Source organism: Chiroxiphia lanceolata, chromosome 2 (assembly GCF_009829145.1).
Source record: "Chiroxiphia lanceolata isolate bChiLan1 chromosome 2, bChiLan1.pri, whole genome shotgun sequence".
NCBI classification, from domain to species: domain Eukaryota; kingdom Metazoa; phylum Chordata; class Aves; order Passeriformes; family Pipridae; genus Chiroxiphia; species Chiroxiphia lanceolata.
This window is the reverse complement of record NC_045638.1, coordinates 60,747,921-60,771,026: the sequence shown is the minus strand read 5'-3', so window position 1 is coordinate 60,771,026 and position 23,106 is coordinate 60,747,921. Positions and strand designations below refer to the sequence as shown.

At 42.2% G+C, this 23,106-nt stretch overlaps 2 protein-coding genes across 9 annotated transcripts in view; one reads left to right on the top strand and one right to left on the bottom strand.

The window, feature by feature from the left end:
* Nucleotides 1-2,994: 2,994 nt before the first annotated feature.
* On the bottom strand, nt 2,995-22,074 carry MTRF1 (mitochondrial translation release factor 1). Of its 5 annotated transcripts, none has more exons than XM_032678429.1 (12): nt 21,960-22,074; nt 17,878-18,032; nt 16,862-16,973; nt 13,600-14,058; nt 10,511-10,602; nt 9,611-9,692; nt 9,272-9,379; nt 9,008-9,180; nt 7,742-7,859; nt 6,434-6,570; nt 4,907-5,005; nt 2,995-3,222 (listed from the first exon to the last, which is right to left on the bottom strand). In XM_032678429.1, exons 4-12 carry the CDS (start codon nt 14,033-14,035, stop codon nt 3,100-3,102), a joined length of 1,368 nt encoding a protein of 455 aa, XP_032534320.1. In that variant the 5' UTR covers nt 14,036-14,058; nt 16,862-16,973; nt 17,878-18,032; nt 21,960-22,074; the 3' UTR covers nt 2,995-3,099. The 5 variants fall into 5 exon arrangements, with proteins under 5 accessions (XP_032534320.1, XP_032534321.1, XP_032534324.1 ...); XM_032678430.1 differs by lacking the exon at nt 21,960-22,074 and adding an exon at nt 20,570-21,635; XM_032678433.1 differs by lacking the exon at nt 17,878-18,032 and having other exon boundaries at nt 21,960-21,977.
* The window catches only part of NAA16 (N-alpha-acetyltransferase 16, NatA auxiliary subunit), a 65,746-nt gene continuing 64,358 nt past the window's right edge, over nt 21,719-23,106 (top strand). For 2 of the 4 annotated variants that reach the window (XM_032678427.1, XM_032678428.1), the window contains exon 1: nt 21,723-21,977. In XM_032678427.1, the coding sequence (XP_032534318.1) occupies nt 21,924-21,977 (54 nt within the window). In that variant the 5' untranslated portion in view covers nt 21,723-21,923. Of the gene's footprint in view, nt 21,978-23,106 lie in introns of all 4 variants that reach the window. The other 2 variants (XR_004355160.1, XM_032678426.1) reach the window with 2 other exon arrangements.

The window sequence follows — 23,106 nt, the reverse complement described above, 5'->3', positions numbered from 1 at the left end:
ATAGAGTTCAGGTAAGGTTTGTTGCAGTTACTGTTAGTAACATTCAGAATAAAGCTGAATATAAGAACTTTGTGATGACAGATTGTGATTCAGTAGTTACAAATTTGCTCATCTAAAGAACAATGAGCAGTGCCCTGAGAGTTAGATACATACTTGATGACTAAATGGAAGTAATCAAGGTGAGCTACCTGGGCTGTTCTCCTTCTGCAGAAGGTAAGTATCCATCTTTCCGCTGCCATAGAAAGGGCTACTTCCAAGGGCACACACAGCTTTTGTCTGGCTTCCTTCTTGGCTGAGTGAGATGCTGCTGCACAAGACCTCAGCAGGGAAAGGAAAGAGATCGAGGTACTACTTTTCATATCAATGGACAGGATCTGCAGAGCGATGAAGTTGGTGCCTTGAACCACCTGTAACATGACGTCTGTGGGTAAGGGTCCAGTTCCACACTGATGGTGGGGAGGGGAAGCCAGGCAGATAGGTGGTAGTTTATGTTTGTTGTAACACTGTTTGACAAGGAAATGCAAAGCTACAGGAGAAAGCTGTTGTTTCTAGCAGAGGAACCTGCTCTTGCTCTATCACACTGTCCACAGGGGCTGTTCACTGGCCCCCAAGAAGTTGTTACCCCTTTTCCTCCCTGTGCTTTGTTACTGTAATTTTTCCTGCTGATGATTTCACTGCTGGAAGTCGTGATTGCTTGTAGGAACCAAAAAGCCCAAGTTCAGAGTATTCCATCTTGAAAGCACCTCAGAAATGGAAGTGTTATGCCCCACATCCCTTCTTTGAGGACAAGTGCCAGCCCACAGTCAAACCCCATCACAATCTCTCAGCTCTTACATCCCACAGAAAGACTAAGGTGGAAGAACTTAGAATAAAATACGGCTTCGAATCTTTTTAAGTTAGGAGCAAACAGTTTCAAATAATGCTTTCTCAATGAGGAGAAGCAAATATTCCTGCACTGCAGGCAGTGACCTCCTGTAGAAGTAGGTCTGCTCTATCCCGAATTCTCTTGTAGCCATATTTTGCTAACACACACACACACACACACATATATGTGATTGCAGAAGAAGCTTAATAAGAATCTCCAGAATCTCCCAGGCCAGGCTGGCAGAAGGGGTTTAGCTGCTGAATTTCAATGCCTGTCTTTGGGACATCCAAAACTTAGTAGAAGAGGGCAGCTGCTGTCTGCTTTTCCATTTCTCATCACTCTGCACCAAACAAGCAACAAAAAAGGACTACAGAAAATTAATTAATCACAAATATCCCTAAGGTCCTGCAGAAATATGACCATCTTTCTTCCAGTAAAATAAATGAGGACCATTTTTTAAGTGTTTCAATAGTTTTTCATAGTTAAGTACTTCATAGGTATTAATTAATCCTGGAAGTGAAATCTGATTATTTAAAATGTGTACATTTTAAGAAGTTTCTAAGATTATTCAAGAGATATCATTAATAAAATAAATTGGTTTGTGTAACAAAAGTGAGCATGGTAATTGGATAAGCATATTATCTGGATACTCTCCTACTACAGCTGATCATATTTGTTATTGCCAGTCTGTCAGTATGGCAGAAGTACAAGCTCAGTTGCAGATCTTCATGGAGGGTTTTTTTTCTGAATTCTGAACTGCTTATTGCAAAAAGTCAAAGTTCAAATGAATACTGGATTGCATGGTAAATACATTTCCTGATTGATTTACAGAGCTATCAATTAAAAAAAAAATCAAATCCCAGAAGCTTTTGTAATTAAAGTGTTGGAAGCAAGTCAGAAATTGTCAGACAAAGCTTGCTGATAGGAACACACAAAAGAACTGAAGAATAATTCCAGAACTGAGGAAATGAGTATAGTTTTCCTGCTTTCTTCCTGGTACAAATTCTGTCTTTCTTTATATAGCTGCATAATGTTAAAACTGTTGTTATATATACAGTAGTAAAAACTACACCATTCAGGAGAACTCAGTATTATTTCTCTTAAAATAACTGATATTTTCTCACACTGTATCATTCATAGTTACAAAATACATATGCAAATATAAATCAGCTGCAAGGCATAATTTAAATCATAACAACAAACTGATTCTTCATGTGCAGAAGGTTGTGCAGAGGAGCTTTACAGAACCTAGGACGAGCGGGATAAAAAGAAAACACCGTGATCTTGCAAGTCAACTGAGTTCAGCAGAGCACCTATTTTTGTGTCACGTTGAACATGGAGTATTCCTGAGTCACTGGGTGTGACGTCTGCCTGCCTCCGGTCGGTGCCTGTCAGCACACAGCACCACACGCGCGTAGGGAAAAACATAAACCCAAGCCCCAGTAAAGCCAAGTGTGCTCATAGACATCTGCATCACCCTCAGGGACAGGCAGACAAAGACATCAAGGCAGAAGCTGAATTCCAGAGCTACCTGGTTTGCTAAAATGCATCTACACTATGAACTTGTCTGCTCTGCCAAAAAGCAGGGAGCTGCTTCTTATTCCTTAGTTTAAAACTAGAACATGTACTTTTACACACCACCACAGCACAAGGTCCAGTGCCACCCTAAGCTGACCCAAGAAAGGCTGGAAGAAAGATGACAGGATTCTCTCTTAACACTCTGGCCCCTTGACCAAGATCAATCCCTTTGCTTTTGTATATTTACTCTAAAGTATCATAATACAAAGTTATTTTTAAGGGATTTCATTTAGGAAGCTGACACAATAAATGGATAAAAAAGAAGTAGCGTTCAGGAGGCCAGACTCTAGACTCTGTTGGGGGAGCTCAGTTTCTTTCACCCGCAGAGGAACATCTTCCACCCCCAAAACAAAAAGTGCACTCCCTGCTCCACCACCACGATTCTGTCTCTTTCCAGCTGTAATATAGTCAAGACGACCAGCTTAACAAAGCCCAGCTGCCGAGATGCAAGGAGTGTGCACACAGTACTTCAAGCCTGTTCTTTTCTGCCACGTCTACTGTAATAAATTCAACCCATTTGCACCAAAACATAAAAAGAATAGTATCACACATTGAGAAACAGAGGAATAGATTTTAATCAACCTATCATCCAACAAACACACCTGTTTTATTTCGCTACTGAACACAACATTTTCGTTTAACTCTACACATCGTTGTCAGCAGCCTCCACCTTCGGAAGCCTGCAGATTTTCTAGATATTCAGTGACAGACTCTATCTCTGCAAACTCCAGTAGTCTGTTGATTAGCTTATCCAGTGCTTCTTTCCCACACAGAATTTCCTATGGAAAAAAAAGCAGACAAAAGCATTACTGACTGTACTTCAGTACTATTCTGAAATGCTGACTACTCCAATGAGGAGCCCCTGAAATGCTCTTTTTCTGCAGCCTGTCCACTTGCTCACTCTTGCAGTTTCTGCCTGTGTGAAAGCAACACGTGGTGGACAGCAGTGGGACTTGGCTGGCTGCCTGTGAAAGGCACATTGATTCTGGTAGCAACAAAAGGAGCTACTGGTGCCTTCCCACCATATTTTCATGTAACCCATGCGCTTACATGAAAATCCCCTATAAGAACAATCAAGGACTGAAGAACCTAATTCTAATGCTGTTGTCTGTGCCAAAAACTAGCCTGTTCTGCAAGCAAAGTGCAACTAACTTTTGTTAGGCAATTTATGGTTCCAGTTTCACTCAAAAAAGTAACGAGCTCCCAGCACAAAGTAACTGACTAAGAAAAGTCACCTTTATGCAATCATGGAACTATTTCCTCCACCATGTATTCTGCACTCCATTAAATATAAACCATTGAGCATGCCCTGCAGTCTCTGGATTTACCCAGGACACATGTGGGCGCAGTTTGAAAGGCGTTGCTCCTTATGCAATAGCACTTATGACTAAGTGCTGTAAGTGGATACCTAAGCCAAAATATCAAGGGATCACCCTAAACTTTGTTCTGACATTCAAAACATTTACATAAATTTAATACTCAAAAATCCATTATCAGGAGTCTTTTTCACTTTTAAAAAAAACTGCAATAAATTGAATCATGAAACCATAGAATAGCCCGGGTTAGAAAGGACCTTAAAGATCATCTAGTTGCAACCCCCCTGCTGTGGCCAGGGACAACTTTCACTAGACCAAGTTGCTCAAAACCCCATCCAACATGACCTTGAACACTTACTGGGATGGGGCATCCACAGCTTCTCTGGGCAACTTGTTTCAGTGCCTCACCACCCTCACAGTAAAGGATTTTTTCCTAATATCTAATCTAAACATACTCTCTTTGAGTTTGAACCCATTCCCCCTTGTGCTGTCACTACATGCCCTTGTAAAAAGTCTCCACCTTTCTTGTAGGCTTCCTTTGGATACTGGAGGGATGCAATTAGGTCACCCCGGAGCCTTCTCTTTTTTCAGGCTGAACGATCAATAAGATTCAAGCCATATGTAGATATTTACTCAGAAATAAGATCTCAGATAATCTTAAAATGAAAACAATTCAGTTGCAGTTTCTTTTAAGTCTGGCCTCTGAGGCAAACATAAAAGTATTTTTGTTTTTCACCTCAGCTTTAAGAGGAGAAAAGAATGGCTTAACAAAAATAAAAAGTCCCTCATGTCAGCTTTTTCTTTTGGATGTACTATGCTTCAAGAATCTCAAATGTCACCTGCCTAGTTTGGCCGAGAAACTCATGGAGCTCATTGAGGACTACATGCTTGATCATTTTCCACTCATACAGTAGAAGAGAAATACACAGAGAAGTAGGCCAGTGAGCTATAGCCTGTGTCAGTAATCTCTAACACTACAAGAAGGCAGGAAAGAAAGTTTAAGCTTTCTAAATCTACATTGTTCTGTCAGAGCACAACTGGCTACTTTCTTCATGTATATATATTAAATTGTTTTCACTAAATTATTTTTTCTTCTTATGGTACACCTAAGTATCTAACTTTAAATACTCTCATAAGCAACCATTACCTTGATATTGCGTGCCTCATATGAGATCCTGTGGTCAGTGACTCTGTCCTGGGTGAAGTTATAAGTACGAATTCTCTCTGACTGGGCTCTTGTTCCCAACTGTAGCAAAGCAGAAAAAACTAAATTCTGTTATGTTATGTTTTAAAAAAATCAAGTACTTCTCTAGAACAGCATATTTAGAATAAACTTTAATGGATGAGCCTCTTTCAACCACAAACCTAGCAATCATTGGCTTAGCATATGGGGGTTTTTTAAATATTGTGGCATTACTAAACTGTATTGTTTGTGATTCTGTATCACAGGCCAAGTTTTTATATCCTCCAGCACATTTCTGTTCCAGCTCTGTAGCTGGAAGAACTACTTAACTCTCAAAAGTCATGTAAGGCAAGAGATATGTCTATATGAGTCCTTAGTTCCAAAATGTAAGTATTTTTCCTTTTTTTTGGATTATAGCTCTCACAAAAAAATTATGAAAGTATCTCCATTAATAACGGAAGCAGCACAGTCAACGCGTGGCTATCGGAAATTAGCACCAAAAGAGTAAATTAGGAGTGAGAGGTTAAGTTACCCTCTAGTGGTAAAGTGCGAGAGTGCAAGCAGCACTCATCTGCACTCAACACGTGTAATTCAAAAGAAGGGATTTTTGGGATAAATTCTGAGATATTAGGAAAGGTAAGTCACTTTTGCCTGATTTTCCACAGTATTTATATAAAGGTTCATCTAAGTCCTTTATGCAACTTTGAAGACTCTCAAGCTGAAATTAATAACAAAAGTTAAATGGCTCACTGCTTGCAACGATGGGGGAATACTCTGCAGGAACAATACATGTAAATGCAACCTGAAATTAGTGATTAAATAGCTAAGCTGGAAAATATGGAGGTAATTTTCTAATTCTAAAGTTTTTCATTCCCATTGATCACTGCTGAATTTTGTACCACAGATGGGAAAATACTCAAAGAATGACAGGACATTTTGAGAGAAATGCACACTTCGCAGCCTAACTTGAGGTAACTCTTAGGGAAGCTGTTTCTTCCTTAAAAGGTTACCTAAACCACATCAAATATACTTCTACCTACATATGTAGTAGCAGGATTGTTTATCTACTTGTTTCTTTCAAAACCTCTGAATGGCTATATCATATACTCTGGTTTAGAAACTTCTGAGAACTTCTGATCGTAGTTTTTCACACAAAATAACTTTTTACTGATGCTTTATTTGTGTAACTCTGGCCTTAACAGGGACATTAAATATATGATGTTGAGTTTTGCCTCTTGGATAATTCCAGTTATTCTTTTGACTCTTTTGTTTCCAGCTACACATCTCTTTTCATTGCCTGAGAAGTCTACAATAGTGTGGAACTGGGATAAGCAGAAACAGACTTACCATTTTAAAACACAAGATTTTCCCTTGTAAACACACCTGGTTAGACACACACTCTTCCTTGCTCTGTCACAATCACTCAAAAAGATCAGAAACAAATCTACAACACAGTACTCCCTCTGAATCTCAACCATCACATGTCCTCACCTGCAGTTTTCTGGCGCTCTGCTCTTGACTTAGTTGTTTTTCAATTATCTGCTGGTACAGCTTAGCTCTCAGTGTCCGCAGAGCTATTTCCTTGTTCAGCTGCTGTGACCGCTCCTGCTGGCACTCCACTGCCAGTCCTTTACAGAGGGATTCAAGAACTCAGACCAAAAGCCCATTATAACAAAGAACAAACAAGCTAAATTAATTCTAACACATTAGGCAAATGAAATCTACTGGAGTGCTGGTTTGTAGGGCCTTTCAGCTGTGGGATAAAAAGTCATTTTAACACACTGGCCAGAACCATTAGCGTGTTTTTAAACTTGTCACAGCTGCACTGGAGGGCTTTGTTCAGTGCTATAAAAAATCAGGGATATTTTAAAATTTCATGAAGCAAACAAGTTTCTGACCTTGCCTCCAGAAAATGAGTTCACTCCAATTAGCTGTCATATGTTAAAAATGCAATTTGAACAGTCTACAGAAGCATGTATAAAACAGTGTAACACAAGTTTTTAAAGTCTTAGTCCAGATAAGCTCTAGGAGACTGGAAAATTCATTATTCTGGCAGAAAAAGGTTCCCAATCAAAACTGGTGCGTCTTGAACTATGAATAATGAAATAAGGCAAAATAATGGTCTTTAAAAGAAATGTAGTACTTATTTTTACTTCTCATTTGATTTTTGAAAGAAAAAGGCATATAGGAAACAGCTGTTTTCAGGTCACTACTGGAATTTCCTGTGCTTAAAGGGATTCTGCATCTGGACAGACAGAAGCTCTCTGAATTTCAATAAAAACAAATCCTGAGAAAGACAGAGTGGTCTGGCCTACATGATACCTTCCCATCAGCATACATTTTCCCTCCTATTCGACGTATGATAGCATTATCTAGTACTGAATGAAAATCTTTAAGCCGTCTTTTTTATCAGTCATGTAACTACAAAGGTTTCAGCCAAGCGAAGCGTGCCCCGGATTGCCAGTGGCCATTATGCCTGAAGGTACAGAGCACACAGCACAAATCATTTACATCTTCCATCCCATCTCTGTCACCCTCCATTTGTTCTTTCATCCTTCAAAGACAGTGTATTCATTAAACACTCCCTCTGAAGACAAACTGGCGTAATTGTTGTGCCACTGGTACACAGCCCTTTTCTCACATGTTGCCTTGCTACAAAAGGGGCAGAAACCAGAAAGGGCTACTTCCTTTCTTTGGTATAGGGCCCAATCTGCAAGAGACAACTTGCAGGATTCATCAGCTTTCTTTTCGGGATACAGATTTCGTGTGATTAGAAGTACGGAACACAGCCAGACTTACCTGTGGGAAGGTGTACAATTCTCACAGCACTATCAGTTTTGTTAACGTGTTGCCCTCCTGCTCCTTTGGCCCTGAATGTATCTATACGCAAATCTTTGGGATCCACTTTAACATCAACCTAGAATCAAAGAAAATTACTACTTTGTCCTCACTCTAAAAATATTTGAATGTCAATGATACTCAGCATTTAAAAAAAAAAACCACTTCTCAAAATCTTGCTCCTCTACACCTGAGTAACAGCTATAATCATTATAACTTAAAAAATGCAGTGTCAAATATCTCTGAAAAGCAAGTGATGCTTTAAATATTTCACTTATTTTTTCAAACTCTTACTCTGTGTGTGTGTGTGTGTATGAAAGAAAACAAAATCAACGTTTTGTAAAACCACTTGCTTTGGAGTGAGACTAAGAAATAAGCAAATATTTAAAAACTACTATTAAACAGCAGTGCAAAGATCTTGTTCATGAGTTAAGCCTGAATGATTCTTGCAACAGTACTTAGACTCATCTAACCAAGGAAAAAATAGGTATATCCAGATCCATTCAAGTAAGGATTGCCACATTGGAAATATGAGTCCATGATGACCTGGACCATAGTTTGAGCTCAGTGGATGGGAAAGGAACATTCAGATCTGATCAATGTTGCAAGAAAAGTATTACAAAGAAGGAGGAGAAGGTTCAGGGAAAGCCTACAGGATCTGAGTTTGTTCATTTTATGTGTATATATCTGGTTTAAGTGAGATCAGTGAGATCTCAGAAAGACTAGCCAACACACTCATTCAAATTCGAAGGAGATTGTCCTTGATTTAATAGAGAAGGACACCAATAATTAAAATGAACAAAAAAAAAAAATCAAAAGGACCTGCAGAATCACATTAATATGCAACACTGAGTATTTTCTTGGATATATTCCCTGTATTAATACAAGATGTAATTTAAAATTGGCTTACTCATTACAGCGAGCCTTGCCAGTGTTGGGGCTGGAACACTTAATGAAATGATCATTCATTTACATGCCATTTCAGGCAACAGCAAATCTCTGCAAAGTTGGTTCTGATGATCCATTTACACATGTAAGATACAGAGCCAAGGATATCATCTTCCAGAGTCAGAGCACTTGTGGTTCCTTTGCTGGGACTTGCACAAAGCACTTGGGTATTGATGAAATCCCCAAAACAGTAACATGCTTTTAAATAACACCTAGTCCAATGCCAAAATGGGTGAGTGGGGACACACCATCACCTTACCACCCCAATTAACAGTTTACCTCCTCTGGCTGAGGGAGGACAATAACTGACATTGTCCCAGTGTGAATACGCTGCATTCTTGATGACATGCCTGTCTCAGGGATTCGCTGGACTCGATGAGTCCCTCCTTCATATTTCAGATGCCTGTAGACATCCTCTCCTGAAATATGAGCAGCAGCATGATGCAACCCTCCTAGAGAGACAAAAAGTGTGTGACAAATATAGCAGAGAAACACCGCCTTTAGTTTCATTGTCTTGGTGGAATGTCTGAAGAACTACTGTACCTATCTCAGCTGGCATATAGTTCACAATGTCAAAGGTCCAACCTTTGTAGTCTGCATAGTTCTGGTACATCTCAAACATTTCTTTAGTGAACTGCTGGCAGATGTCTCCTAAAAATATAAAGGCACTACAACATAAATAGCAGTTCACAAAATGGCAGTCACCAGTTTTTAGATTTCGCTGCAACTCTAACCCCACTCATTACACAGGTTAATGCTCATCTTTAGAAAGCATTACGTAATGCCAATAACATATAAAAAAGCATTAAGAACAACCCATAAGAGGTTTAATAAAGTTGGATAGAGGTTTGAAGCAATCTTCACTGGAGGGACTTTGCTGACCTCCGGTTGTTCTGCCAGCTGTCACTTCCAATATGACAGGACTTCTATCGTATTTTTCCTTTGGCACTAGAAGCTGGAAAAGCTGAAAAGAAAAAAAAAAAAAAGAATGCTATTATCTCCTTCATGACTCTCTATCTCCTCTTAATCAAATTTACAGCCGTCCTTTGCAACTGCCACAGCTTCAGCACACACAACCACTAATTTCTTTTGGCAAGCTAGTTAAGTAGGACTAAAAAGCTGTCCAATGGCCATTGCAACTCAGTGCAGTCTGTGTGGAAATGGGATATGCTGGTGCATTCACATGAAAATTCAGTCCTGCAAAGTCAGGTGTCAGGTTACCCCCGTCAGCCCCATCTACCTATGAACACAAAGGTATTAGCTAATCCAGCCAATCTTTGCATTAGTCTTATTTTTCAGAAAGTGCCATTTCATATTATTTCAGTTTGAACATAGAAATGAGCTTAAACACAGAAGTTCCCACTGAATTGTTTAGCTTCTCTGTTTATAATTAATTTCCCCACTCATGTGGTACTTTCAGCTGAAGATAACATGGAAGGTTTCAATCAGAAATCTTTCAAGAATGCATGTTCTGCTGCCACAAACAGTTACTAGGGTGTCATGTTAGGTTTCAGTAGCGCAGACTCACCATTTTTTTAATCCCCTTCAGCATTTGCAGACAGACAAGTAAGTAAGAAAAATTACTAAAATACTCAGCTTCTAAGACACAATTGTCACTAAGAATCTTACTAACAATTAATGTTGCCACTTCTTTTCATGGAGAATACAGAAGCTGGACTTCTGTTTCATCTAACACAAGTGTCAGTCTATTGGTAAGATCATAAAGGAACATTTTTCTGACATCTTTATTTACAAAGCTGTAAAATTTTACCTCAGGCTCACCTTTCTGCACAACAGGTTCATTTTTTCATCCAGAGTTTCCTTCTCTTCTAAGGCAAGCTCTAGAAGTTGTTTCTCATCTCTCCTGTCTAGCTCTAAATTCCAACAACATGAATAGATGTTAGCCAATCTCATCCATCTTAGAGCAAATTATAACGCGGCCATTCAAAGACATGGACTGCAGCACATAAAAGCTTGCAGCATTTTACCAGCACGAAATATCAAATAAGAACTGCCCAAACCGTGATGTCCATTGCTAACTAAATGATCATATTTTCCTGGTGTGGTGGAAGGAGTAGCATGTATTTTACCTGTGATTAGACTGCCCCTTCCCACATTTTAGAGCTTACTAACAAACTAGGAAACATTTTCAGGTAAAGCTTACAGAAGCTCCAAACCTTTTCTGCTACGGAGGCTCCAATTTACAATCACTAAAAATGTTGATCACTTAACACTAGATTATACACTAAGTAGAAACTTGGAAGACAGTTGGAGTCAAGTGGAAAACCCAACACTGCTGAAACAGGGATCATCCTCTCCTTTTTATCTTTCTTCCCACTGTTCTACCTGCTGAGGAGTGACTCTGTCACTCATCAGAAAGTAAAACAATTCAACTCACCAGAAGATATAAAACAAGTCTGATTAAATAAATACATGTTTTTACCATGCCAAGTTGAACTGGATTTAAATTACAACTGGACAATTACCAGCACAAATGGGGGAATGGGTGAAGACAGGTTTGAACAGCTGGGAGTGAGAGCAAGGGAAGAAAGCAACAAAGAGGAGGAGAAAGCCTTTTCCCTTGTGACCAGCATAGAAACCATAGGTCTGCCTCAGATGCAGCATAAATCTGGACACTCAATCACTGAATACATCTCCTCACCTTGCAGGACCTGAGCTCTGGACTCTGCAGCAGGAATTGGGTATCCCAACAGCAGGCACAAGTACCGCAGGCTCCACATCGCTGGGCATCTGGAGCCTGGCTCCTCTTTGCAGCAGCCAACACACACACACACACACACACATTTACTGGTGGTCTCAGCAGCAACCCTCGAGAACTAAATGGGTTGGTATGTTGAATCAGCTTTGTATCCTGGGCAAGGACAGCAGCAGCTGTTCCATACCACAGTTTTTAATGTATGCTCTGGGTTTTTTTTCCTTAAATAAATATTTATGTCAGATCAAGACTTGAACCTGGCATCTCCTGTACATAAGGCAAGAATCACAGAATGGGTAAGGTTGGAAAGGACCACCAGTGGGGTCATCTAGTCCAGCATCCCTGCTCAAGCAGGGTCATCCTAGAGCACATGGCACAGGATTGTGTCCAGATGTCAGTGAGGGAGACTCCACAACCTCTCCAGGCAATCTGTTCCAGTGCATGGTCACCTGCACTGTAAAGAAGTTCTTTCTCATATTCAGACAGAACTTCCTGTGTATCAGTTTCTGCCCATTGCCTTCTTCTTAGCACCACCAAGAAGAGCCTGGCTCCATCCTCTTGGCACCCTCCCTTCAGGTATTTGTATACACTGATAAGCTCCCCCCTCAGAACTGTAAAAATTTCCCTGCCAGTATGTCACAACTCCAGCCTAAAACTGTTACTGAATCAAAGGCTTCTAGCTGGTCCAAAAAGTATGATTATTGATCAATCAGACACACAATATCAAATTAACTGCTGTCAGCAGAGGTGAGAGAATGGTCGGGTGGTGACCAGTAAGCTTACAGTTTGAAGGACTGATATCCCATTCCTACCTCCCTGCAAAACAGAATTCATTTAATCTACCCCATGACTCACATCATCAGTGGCAAACTGGGAAATATTTTTCTGCTTCACTGAGTGTTGCAAATATAAAATCCTACATCAATAGTGAGGAATTCAGTTACTAGAGAGAAGACGGTCAGTTACGGAGCTAAATGGAAAACAAAGAGCAGTCAAATGAAAGGAACATCTGTGTTTTAACTTGGCCACATGATAAAGAGTAAGATAAAATAATTTGGCTCCATTTAATTAATTTATTGGCTGCAATTTTCTACCATTCTTTTCCCTTCTTTCAAGAAGAATGCACTCTATTCATCCACATCATAATTTATGGAACTGGAAAAATTCTTCATTATATTTACTTGATCTAAAAATAGCCTTTTTAAGTTGCAGTATGAATTTCCCAAAGTTTTCTTAATACTTTCTTATTCTTTCAAGAATATTTCTTTTTCAGCATTAAATTTTTGTCCCTTGTCTCCTTCACTCTTTCTCCTTTTTTCGCCAGTGAAGAGAATTAGAGAGGTTTGAGGATTAAAACATTTTAAATAACCATTTTTTCCAAAATGGTTATTTGGAAAGGAGAACTTTCTCCTTTCTCCTTTCCTCTCCTACTGTGTGTGCCTCCTCACACTTCTAACAACGATGGTTTTTTTCTCCCAAATGTTGCATCACTACTTATTTTATAAATTCTTTTATCCTCCATGTACTTTCTTATTCCCACATGATACAAAAACCAGCAACAATTTTTAATTCTTTTTTACCTCAACTTCTACTGTAGCAGAGCATTGAAAAGCAACAGCTTCTTAGACAACCATCAGATTTATTCCTTAAAGGACTCCCCAAATATTTTCAAAGAAATACTAGCTTTTGCTGCTTATATTGGAAGCTGACAATTCAGAGCCTAATGAAAGTTCATGTAATTTGGTCAATAAATATCAATGAACTAGCCAGATGGACTCCCATTTTAAATAACACAGCTGAAGTCTGCATCTATCAAACGTTTTAGGCTCAGTAAATACTTTGCTTCAGTTCAAACTGCTCTCGGTTCTACCAAAAAAATAACCTTAATACAAACACTTCCCAGCCATTTCTGTTAGACAGATGGTCGTAAGGTTCCAGACGATCCCTACTCTCCTAAATTGACTGTATTAAGACCTCAAACTAAAGTGAAGTGAGACGAAAAATGAAAGCATGTGGCTGGGTGTAGAAAACCCAGGAGCAGGGAGGACCAGAGGGTGTTCCAGGGCTGGCTGAACTTACTCACAAGCTTTTCTCAAAGGCTGGGCAATGAAGTTTATCACAAACACAGCTACTGTTTTGAAACTGTTCTCCTTACCTCTGCACATAGCTTCTAACTCCTGAACTTCTTTTTCAGCTTCTTTGATTTCTTGAAATGCAGCTGCAATGGGGGATAGATCAGCACATCTTCTCCTCAGGGTTCTTTGCTCAAAGTCATTTAATGTGTCTGCATTTAACAGATGACTAACCTGCTGGTATTCCTTGCTTAAAGTCTCCAGATACTTCTGCACAGCCTCATGCTTCCACAAAGCTTGAGAATCCTGATGGATTTCCCTATGCCAACTGTTAAAAGACAGAGTGAATCTAGCTGTGTCCAATAAAGACTTTGGCCTCCAAAATCCATGGTTGTGCAGTCCCACCACACACTCTATCTTCTTTGCAACGGGAGGGAAAAGACAGCTGGGAAATTGACTGTGACAGTAGCAATTGGCAAGCAGGCTCTTGAACAGATAGATCCTTTGGAAAGGTTTCATTCTGTTTCTTATTTTTCCACCACCTGAAATTAAAAGTAGACAGTGTTATTATCTAGAAAAAGAAAGCATTCTACTGAAAAAAAACCACAACAACAAACAAATGCAAGAGCTGTATCAAGTCCAAATCCTAGTTTTGATTACACCAACACAAATGCAACTGTCATGGACAAAATTATTCCCGGTTTAAACTCTTAGCAACACCCTTGTACTGACTGAGGATTGGAAAAGGTCTCTTCTCTCACATCCTCAAACGGTTTATTTATGCTGTGGAAAAGCTACTGTAGACGTGGCTTTACAGACAACAGCTTCATTTTGCCACATGTCTCATCAGAAAAATCCAACCATTTCATGCCTTACTGGCAAAAGAAAAATGTTGCCAAGAAGACAAATCTATACCAGAGGTAAACAATTCTATGTATAGAATGTATGAAATGTCCAGGATTACGTGCCAAGGTATATCCACTACCATGACAGGAGGACATTAGTAGCTGACCACACAACGGATTAGTCAACAGGACTGCAACATGCAAGAAATCACTCTCCCATATACGCAGAAGGTAAGACATAGGAACAGTGTTTTATGTCACCTATATGCTCCTTACCATGATATATTTACATGCAAGTGACATGATATTTTCCATCCAAAAAGTGAGTAAGAAGCAGGTACTCTGAAATACAACTCCTGTATTTTTCTGAGACACTCGCCCTACAGTTTTTCAGGACACATGCTCCCCTTAGCATCACTACTGCTCTAGGAAAGATCTTTTCATTTTGTATCATCAAAATTGCAAACTATGCTATGAATTACTACTGTGCTCTAAAAATTTGTATTGGAGCACAAGAGTCTGCCAAGAAGACTAAATTGAAATCATCCGTATTCTAGGACTACTCACACAGAAAAGATTTAACAAAGAAGTGCTCCCTAATAACTCTGCCATTGCCACAGTCCCATCTGCCTGTTGATTTTTACAAAGAAGTGGATTCAGAGAAAATAAGAGCGTGAACATTTTTGCAGCAGGATTTCCTTGGAACATACATTTCAGTTTCCTGACACAATTATGTCACTTATCAGTGACAAGACCTTCTATGCATCTTCAGGCTTTTTATTAACAAATTACTGTGACACTCTAACTACTCAACTCACCCATTATTCTCGCCTGTTTACTTTCATCCATTTGTCCACAAGGAAGAAAGAGCAATATGCAGCAAAACCAGAAGTACTGCACCCTGCTTGCCTGGATGCCTGTTTTACTATCTACAGAAGGAGAGAAGGACCTTTATTCTACTTCTGCACTTTCCCAGATTCCCCAGCCAGCAGGTGCTATTGAATCCACAGCAGTAATTTCAGAACTGCTCTAATGTACAGAAAGCCAATTATACCTCTCATGGATTGCTCTAGTGACTAAAACCAGCTGTAGCAGAGATCCTGTTCCCTTTACCTTGAACACAGTAAAAGGCACAAATTGGGTTCATTATCTACAATCCTGGATTTAGTTGCTCAGGGGCATAAGTGGACTCAGTTCCAAAAGACCTAATGCTACTGATGATACTGGAATTGCTCCAGGTCAGCATGGGCCATTTTTGTCTGGTCAAGTGCTAACCATCATTAACTCCATTTTACAATACTAATGTTATATCTTATTTTAATTAATTCATTAAACATATTAATTGTAACCATCTAACTTATTTTTACTGGTGTAGTTAAGAAGCAATGTACTCAAATAATAATAGATATGTAGTATTGCTTTGCCTGAGCTCCCAGAAATTAAAATTCTTAGCTTTAAATGCCTAAAACAAAAAAAGAGTAATGGCGTGACACAGACCCTCAATGAAGTCAGAAATTTCAAAACAGCTTTGCTATGCTAAATAAAACAGGTATCTTCTTCTCAGACAGATGTTGCTGCACTACATTTGTGCAGAAATAAGCACATATGAAGCTTTTACAGAGCTATGAGCAGTAAATGACCTATTAAATGCTTTCCAAAACAGATTTTAATAACTTTTTTACTTGACAAAATTATCTTGTGCACATCACAAATCAAAACCGGTAAGCAAAAGTGACAACTGCAATTGTCTCATTAAAAAAATAATTTATAAAACTGTAATTTCAAGACAGGAAAGAGTTGTCAATATCGTGAACACTTTAAGAGGTTATGAAAACCATTTCTAGCAATCGAAGATGCAAGTAACTCCATGCAGCTGAACTGAGGCAGAGGAATACACAGGAGGATGCGTTTCAGTGCACAAAGACTGAACCAGGATCAGCTCGAGGCCGCGCCTCCGAGGCCACCTTCCACACACCTCTGCCCCCCACCACGGCCACCCCGAGCTAAACCCCTGAACGCCCCGCACGAAGCCCCCCTGGCAGCCCTTCCCCGGTGCAGGTGTTACGGGCGGACGGGGCAGGCTGGAGCAGGGAGACGCAGGAAGAGCCAGGAGCCGGAGCCAGAGCAGGGAGCCCCGGAGGTGGCGGGGGGTCGGAGGCGGCAGCGCGGCGAGCTCTGCTCACCGGACCCGTCCGGGAGCTTTGGCACTCACCGTCCGCACACACGGGCGCCGCACAGATCCTGCCTCCACGCGCGAGGCCATGGCAGACGGGAAGTACAGCGGGCAAACTTCGAGTCCCAGCATGCCTTCGGAAAAGCAGAGTTCCCGGCGTGCTGCCGGCCGGCCAGCCCTCCGCAGCACGGCGGGACCGGCATCTGCGGGCAGTGCCTGACCCCTGCCAGCAGGAGAGGCAGCCTCTGCTCTGCTATGTGAAACCCAAGCCCCGAAATAGAAAAAAATGGGGAATGTGACCTGAAAAATAGGTCTTTGTTTTCGTACCTTCCTCAGAGCTGCACAGTAACACACTCTGACTTCAGCAACACCTTGGGAGGAATGGCAAGAGTCAGAACAAATTACACACGTCATTCCATGTATTTTCCCAAAACATGGCCTGAAAATAAACATTGTTTCAAATCTGATTATTAAAGATTAATTTCACGTAAGTCTGAAGAAAATAACATTAATTTCCACTTTATGTCAAAGCTATTTAAAATGAATTATTACTATGTTACTAAAGACAAACACTGGTTACAAAATATTAATGAACTTAACCATTCTGATTATCACTATGTTAGTTGGCTGCAGTTTCCTAATAAGATATGTTTAAAAACACACATTTTAGTAGATAGTATTAAACAGATTATACAACTACCTCCCTAATTAAAATTTTCAAAATACTTAAGTAGCATTGGCTTTTTTATCTCTATAATCACTTAAAAAAAAGCTTTTTTCCCAGCTACTGACATACAACAAGACTTTAAAAAAAAAAAAAAAGGCAAAACTTTGGGTTTTGGCATGTAAAACATCACTGGGGGTTGGTGTGGTAAATATTCCAAAAGACTGAAAACGAGACTGGTTGATGGGGAGGATTTGGATCAAACTTCAGACCATGAATGACAACTAACTTCTCGCTTAGACCTGAGGACAGCTTTTGGCTCTGCTCCACCCCCTGCGACAGAAGTCAAGGCAGATGGAGATAAAGGCTATTCAAGAGAACAGGACCCACCCTGTAACTGGTCCAATCTACAAAAGGGCCACAGCAAACAGCACCCTGAAACCTCCAAGTTGCTTCCCCAGGCCCGAGCCTGCAGTGATGGGCCATGAGAGATGCTATTGGTCGGACACCATCCCTGCTGTGCCTCACTCATCTTCCACTATGACTTTTGGGACTTAGTGAAATGAAATAATAAAATTACACTTGCATTGGTAAGTATCAAATATGCAGTTAGATACTTAAGAATCTTGGGAAGGACAACCAAGAACCTAATAAGAACATGAAACTGCAAGTAGACCACCTGCTTCAAAATTGGTTTCAAAAGAAGAGAGTAGGCGAAGGAAAATCAAATCAGCTTCTACTCCAGCCAGTAATGGTTCTTGCATTAAATCCTCTGATTAAATGTGATCATGGTTCAATTTTTATTGTGCCTTGTGAGTGAATTCTTCAAATTACCTGTGAAAATAGAGACCATAACAAACTCCCACATCCCCCCTCTCCCATCAGGCAGCAGATTACACAGGGGCCACACCGCCGAGACAAAGGCTGGACATGTAAGATACACTCTTTCCCTAAGTTTACTGTACGCTTTTAGACTGCAGTATAGGAACAGAGTATGAGGGACGGAAAATTGCACTGTTGTCTGTGCTTTCACACCTCTCACGGTTTGTTTTGATGCCTTAAAACCTGTGTGGCTGATGCAGAAGCTGGTGATGGAGCTGGTGAGGACCAAGGGTTATGGAGCATGGGCTGCTTGAAGCAGGGTGCCACTGCCTTCCTCAACAACCATGGCAGCCTGCAGGGCCATTGGAGGCAGAAGGGAAGAGTGACAGCAGAAAGACAGACGGTCTTCAAGGATTTGGGACAGAGATGGCAGTCCTGTACTTTAAAACCTGGCAATCCCAACCTACCAATTGCTTTAGAAACCGGAAGCAAAGAAATGGCTTATCAGACAGAACAGGCTCTAGGCCTTACAACACGCTTGGCTTGAAGGCAGGTCCATGCCCACACGAAGGCACTTTTTCGCTCAGGGGGCCCCAGCTGAGTTTAGCAATGTGCAAGCATTGTGCCACAACTTCTACAGGGCACAGAGTAAAGTGAGCTACAGGGCAACAATCACAAGCTTGTTATACTTTAATATTGCTTCCCCCTTTCAGCCCAAACAGATGTCAACAGACTTCTGAATTCCTTCTGTTTAAAGAACAAACTGGTGACAGAATCATACGCTTCTTGAATACAGTGCTGTTTATTAACAAAGCCTGTAGCAAGAGCTTTGTTTTGCCCAGCACAGTGGGATTAAATGACAAGAAGTTTTCTTGACTGTGCTCCCAAACCTCACTTTCAACTGGAGCTCTGCCTCCCTGCAAAGCTCATTTCTTTGTTTATTCTTTCTCAGCTAGTCTACAAACGTTTCTTTTATTGCCTCCCCACTTTTCTTTTCTTGCCACTTTTAACACAGACTTCTAATACGGACACATCTAAATGCAAATTGAACCCCTGCCTCTTATTTGCAATTTGCCTATTTTCAGACAGCATTCTTTCCAGTGTTTGGACTAGTGGGAAACAGAGCCCTTTGACTGTCAAGAACAGCCTTACTGCTTCAGACCAAAGGTCTACCTAGCATAATATTTGCCTGACCCATCTCGGTGGTGCATCTGTTTATCACTCAACCAGAGGCAAAAACATGCCTTTTGCTAAGACAGAAACTAGAGTTCATAAATTCAAGGCTTCAGCTAGTTATAAAAAATGCTGAAGACATGCCATGGTACAAACAGGCTCTCAAAATGGTGCTGCAGGGCAAAGCCACGTTGTCCGTCCCTGTCAACAATTCTCCTGCTCTGTAAAAATCAGACCCAGTACAACACTACTATACCATACAGCAGAAAGAAGAGTGAATTGGGTCATCATGGCTGGGCTTCATGAACGAAGATTTGGGAAGGAGTCTACCCACGTTTGTTACAAGCACGCTGGTGGCTAAAGAGGCCAATATGAGACAGGCATGTCCGGTTGCAAAAGGCACAGCAGAAAGACTCCTTAGATGGTATATTCTGCAAGATACAATTCTTTCTGCGTTGTCTTTTCTCCTCAAGAGTGATCCTGCGTGTGTTCTCAAAAGCATCAGCAGCGTTACAGATGGTGTGTCTGCAGGCCTCCCGATTGGAGGCCAGAGTAGACCTGTTATGTTGATCAATATGGCCAAGGCCGAGATGTTGCTTCAGGGAGTCCTTGCATCTCCTCCTCAGGGCTCCTCTCTTGCGGCAGCCAGTGGCAAGTTCACCATAAAGCAAGATCTTAGGGAGGCGGTGGTCCTTCATCCTCAAAACGTGTCCTGTCCAGCGCAGCTGAGTTCTCAGCAACATGGTCTCAATACTTGTGACTGCTGCTTGTTCTAGAACAGACGTATTGGTCACATAATCTGACCAGTGAATGTTTAGGATTGTACGGAGACAACGTTGATGGAAGCGTTCTAGGAGTGGCAGGTGGTGACGGTAGATGACCCATGATTCGGATCCATATAAGAGAGTAAACAGCACAATGGCTCTGTAAACACTGATCTTTGTACTTTTCTTCAAGTGTTTATTACGCCAAACTCTTTCATAAAGCCTACTGAAGGCACTATATGCCTTTGCTAACCTGTTGTCTATCTCTCTGTCAATCTTACTGTCGGAGGAGATGAGGCTACACAGGTAATTAAACTGCTGGACTGATTTGAGCTCTGATTCGCCAATGGTGGTATGGGGATGATGGTACTGAGTGTGGAAAATACACTTAATGCTCTCAGTGACCCAGGTGACTGACATAATTTAAAAGCATGCCAGAACAAAAAAGTGAGAAATAAATACAATAAAGATATTCCTTATTACAGACCATATATCTAGACAGATTAATAAAACACGATGAAAACCAGCCATCATTCACAAAAAACAGTGGCCACAAGTTAATGTTCAGCTAAGAAGAACTGTAGGAAAGCATATCCTTTATATTCTCCATACGTTTGCTATTTTCATCTCTGGAAGTTTCCTAAACGTATCTTTTTTTTTTTTTTTCTTCTCTTAGTTAGTAGTTCTTAAGTTAGGCTGACATCCAGGTTACTCGCTTTCAAGAAATTGTCTACTCTCTTGTTCCCTCCTTTAGCCTGAAAGGAAAGCAGCTATCATGACATCAGCTTCAGCAAGGCTTGTGTCAAGTCAAGGACATGCTGCTCAGGATCCTCAGGCACAGTCATCTACTTATTGTGAACCAAATTAGATATATTAAGTACATAGTTTTTCTAACTGACTCTTGTGATATCCTGTTTTCTGCACCCTTGCTTTACTGCAGGTATCTCTCAGGTTCATCATCTGGGACTGTAGGAGGATAACCATATTATTACAGAATTAAAATACCTTAAGAAATAGCAAAATACAATTAATATTTTTAAAGGGTAATTACATAAACAGAGATTTTAATTGAAGCCACCGGGGTTTTTTTCACTTGTAAGATGGTCTTTTTAATTAGCTGTAACCTTGACAATTTAACCAGTTTTCCTTCTAAATAACGCCCCAGGCCATGTGGTTTTAGTGTTCCTGGTTGTTGGTGTTTTTTGTGGGTTGTTTGCTTGTTTTTTGTTTTGTGGGGGTTTTGTTTTGTTTTTTAAGGACGAATTCTCGGAACAACAAGAAGAAAAACATATTTTCGGAAGAGCCAAGCGATGAATAAACGCCGCCGTTCCATGCATGCAGGATGGTGCCGGGAACTTTTACATAACCAACTGCTGAAAATGCACTAATGACGTCCCCGCTTACTCAAAGTCTGACTGCTTAAGTTTGCTGTTGTTTCCTTAAATACCAGTCAGGGCAACACCAAGCCCGCAGAGCCTCCCCGAGCTCCGCCGTTAGCAGAGGCTTCGCTGCCTCCCAACACCGCCTCACAGGCTTCCGGGCAGCCTGGCTCTCCGGGGCGGCCGTCCAAGCGCCGAGAGAGGAACGCTCCAGCCGACACGCCGGCAATCACAGAGGGAATCCTCGCTCCCGGCCTTGGGGCCAGGCGGGAGGAGGGGGGTGTCCGTGAGGGGGAAGCGGCGGTGCGCCTGCGCGGAGGGGACCCCGGCGGCCATTTTGCAGCGTCAGGCGGGCGGCGAGGCCGCCCCGGCAGCTGCGCAGAGGGGCTCGGGGGAGCCGGCGCGGAGGGCGGGCGGCGCAGGGCTATGAGTTAAAGAGCCGCCGCCGCTCGGGCAGGAGCTGCCGCCGCCCTGCCGAGTTTGGGATATTCCTTCCCTGCTTCCCCTGTCCTCCCGCCCCTCGTACCGCCAGCCGCCCGGCCACCCCCACCCCCGCCAGCCGTGCTTGCCCCGGGGCCGCCCGCGCCATGCCGTCCGTGCCGCTGCCGCCCAAGGAGAGCAACCTCTTTAAGCGGATCTTGGTGAGCCCCCGGCCCCGCTCCTCTCTCCTCCCGTCGCCGCTTCTCCCTCCTCCTCCTCCCTGCCGCACTCCAGCCTCGCTCGGTGCCCTCCGGGTCACTCCGCTCGCCGCCGCCGGAGCTGGCCCCGGCTGAGCGAACACGGATGCGGCGGCCGCGCTCGCCCGGGGGGGGCCGGGCTGCCGTCGGCTCCTCGTCCCGGTTCGTCCCCGCTTCCTTCCTTCCTTTGTCTGAGGCCCGCCGAGCAGGCCGGGCGAGCCCCCCCTGCTCGTGTCGGGGCCGGGAAGGGCTGGTGTGGCCCCCGACCGGGCGCGGGCTCGAAGGAGGAGGGGAGCCAGTACCTCCCCGGGGCCGCCGGGCGCCTCCGGCCCCGCCCGCCGCCGGAGTGCGGGGCGAGCCGGGGCTGCGCCGCCGCTCCCGCCTGCGGAGCGGGGAAGAAGGAGACCTCGAAGCAGGGGGCAGGCGTAGCAGGGCTTTGCTGTTGCTGAGTCGATCTACATCGGTGGTTTATTTCCAGCAAGAGTGTCGGTTTCAGTGTAGAGGCCACGCTAAAGCAATTTCACTCTGTCAGCAGTTTTGAATGTAGTTGAAGACGTCTGGCGGATTGAAGTTTTCCTGGTTCTGTACGTCCTTTGGAAGACATAACTCTTATGTGCTGGGCAACTTGAGCTCTTTGAGACTTCAGGGTCTAGAGGACATTGAGTATTTGTGAGAGAACTTTAAAGGAGGAGCTCACTTTAGCTGCAAGTTTGTACTCAATCACTGTATTCTTTAAAATGCTAACATTTTATGGAAAGAAAAAGCCCCTATTCCTCCCTCCCCAGAAGAAAACACAACCTCCACACAAGCAAACACACTCCCCTTTTCATGAACTTGTCAGTGTGATAGTAATGGAGTTCCAGCCTCAACAAAACTGAGGTGTTTTTTGTCAGTTTGCCAGTCTGCAGGAGGAGGACGTCTGTGCAGCACACTAAGTAATCTTGTTGGCAGGCACAAATTTCTTGAGTTATCCCTGAATTGGTTTGGCTGGTTTCAATAACTTTGTGATTGAGAGGTGAGCATTTTGGCTTCAGGAAGCTGAGCTCAAAACACTGTGTAAGCCTGTGTACTCAGTATGGAGCTGGTGCATTTC

What these genes read in the sequence shown, in the direction of transcription:
- MTRF1 (XM_032678429.1), bottom strand. Translation starts at nt 14,035, where the DNA reads ATGAAACCTTTCCAAAGGATCTATCTGTTCAAGAGCCTGCTTGCCAAT. An exon ending in TGAACCTGTTGTGCAGAAAG is followed by an intron (nt 9,693 to 10,510) that starts GTGAGCCTGAGG and finishes TTTTCTTTTCAG; the next exon opens with CTTTTCCAGCTTCTAGTGCC. An exon ending in AATTGTACACCTTCCCACAG is followed by an intron (nt 6,571 to 7,741) that starts GTAAGTCTGGCT and finishes CCCTCTGTAAAG; the next exon opens with GACTGGCAGTGGAGTGCCAG.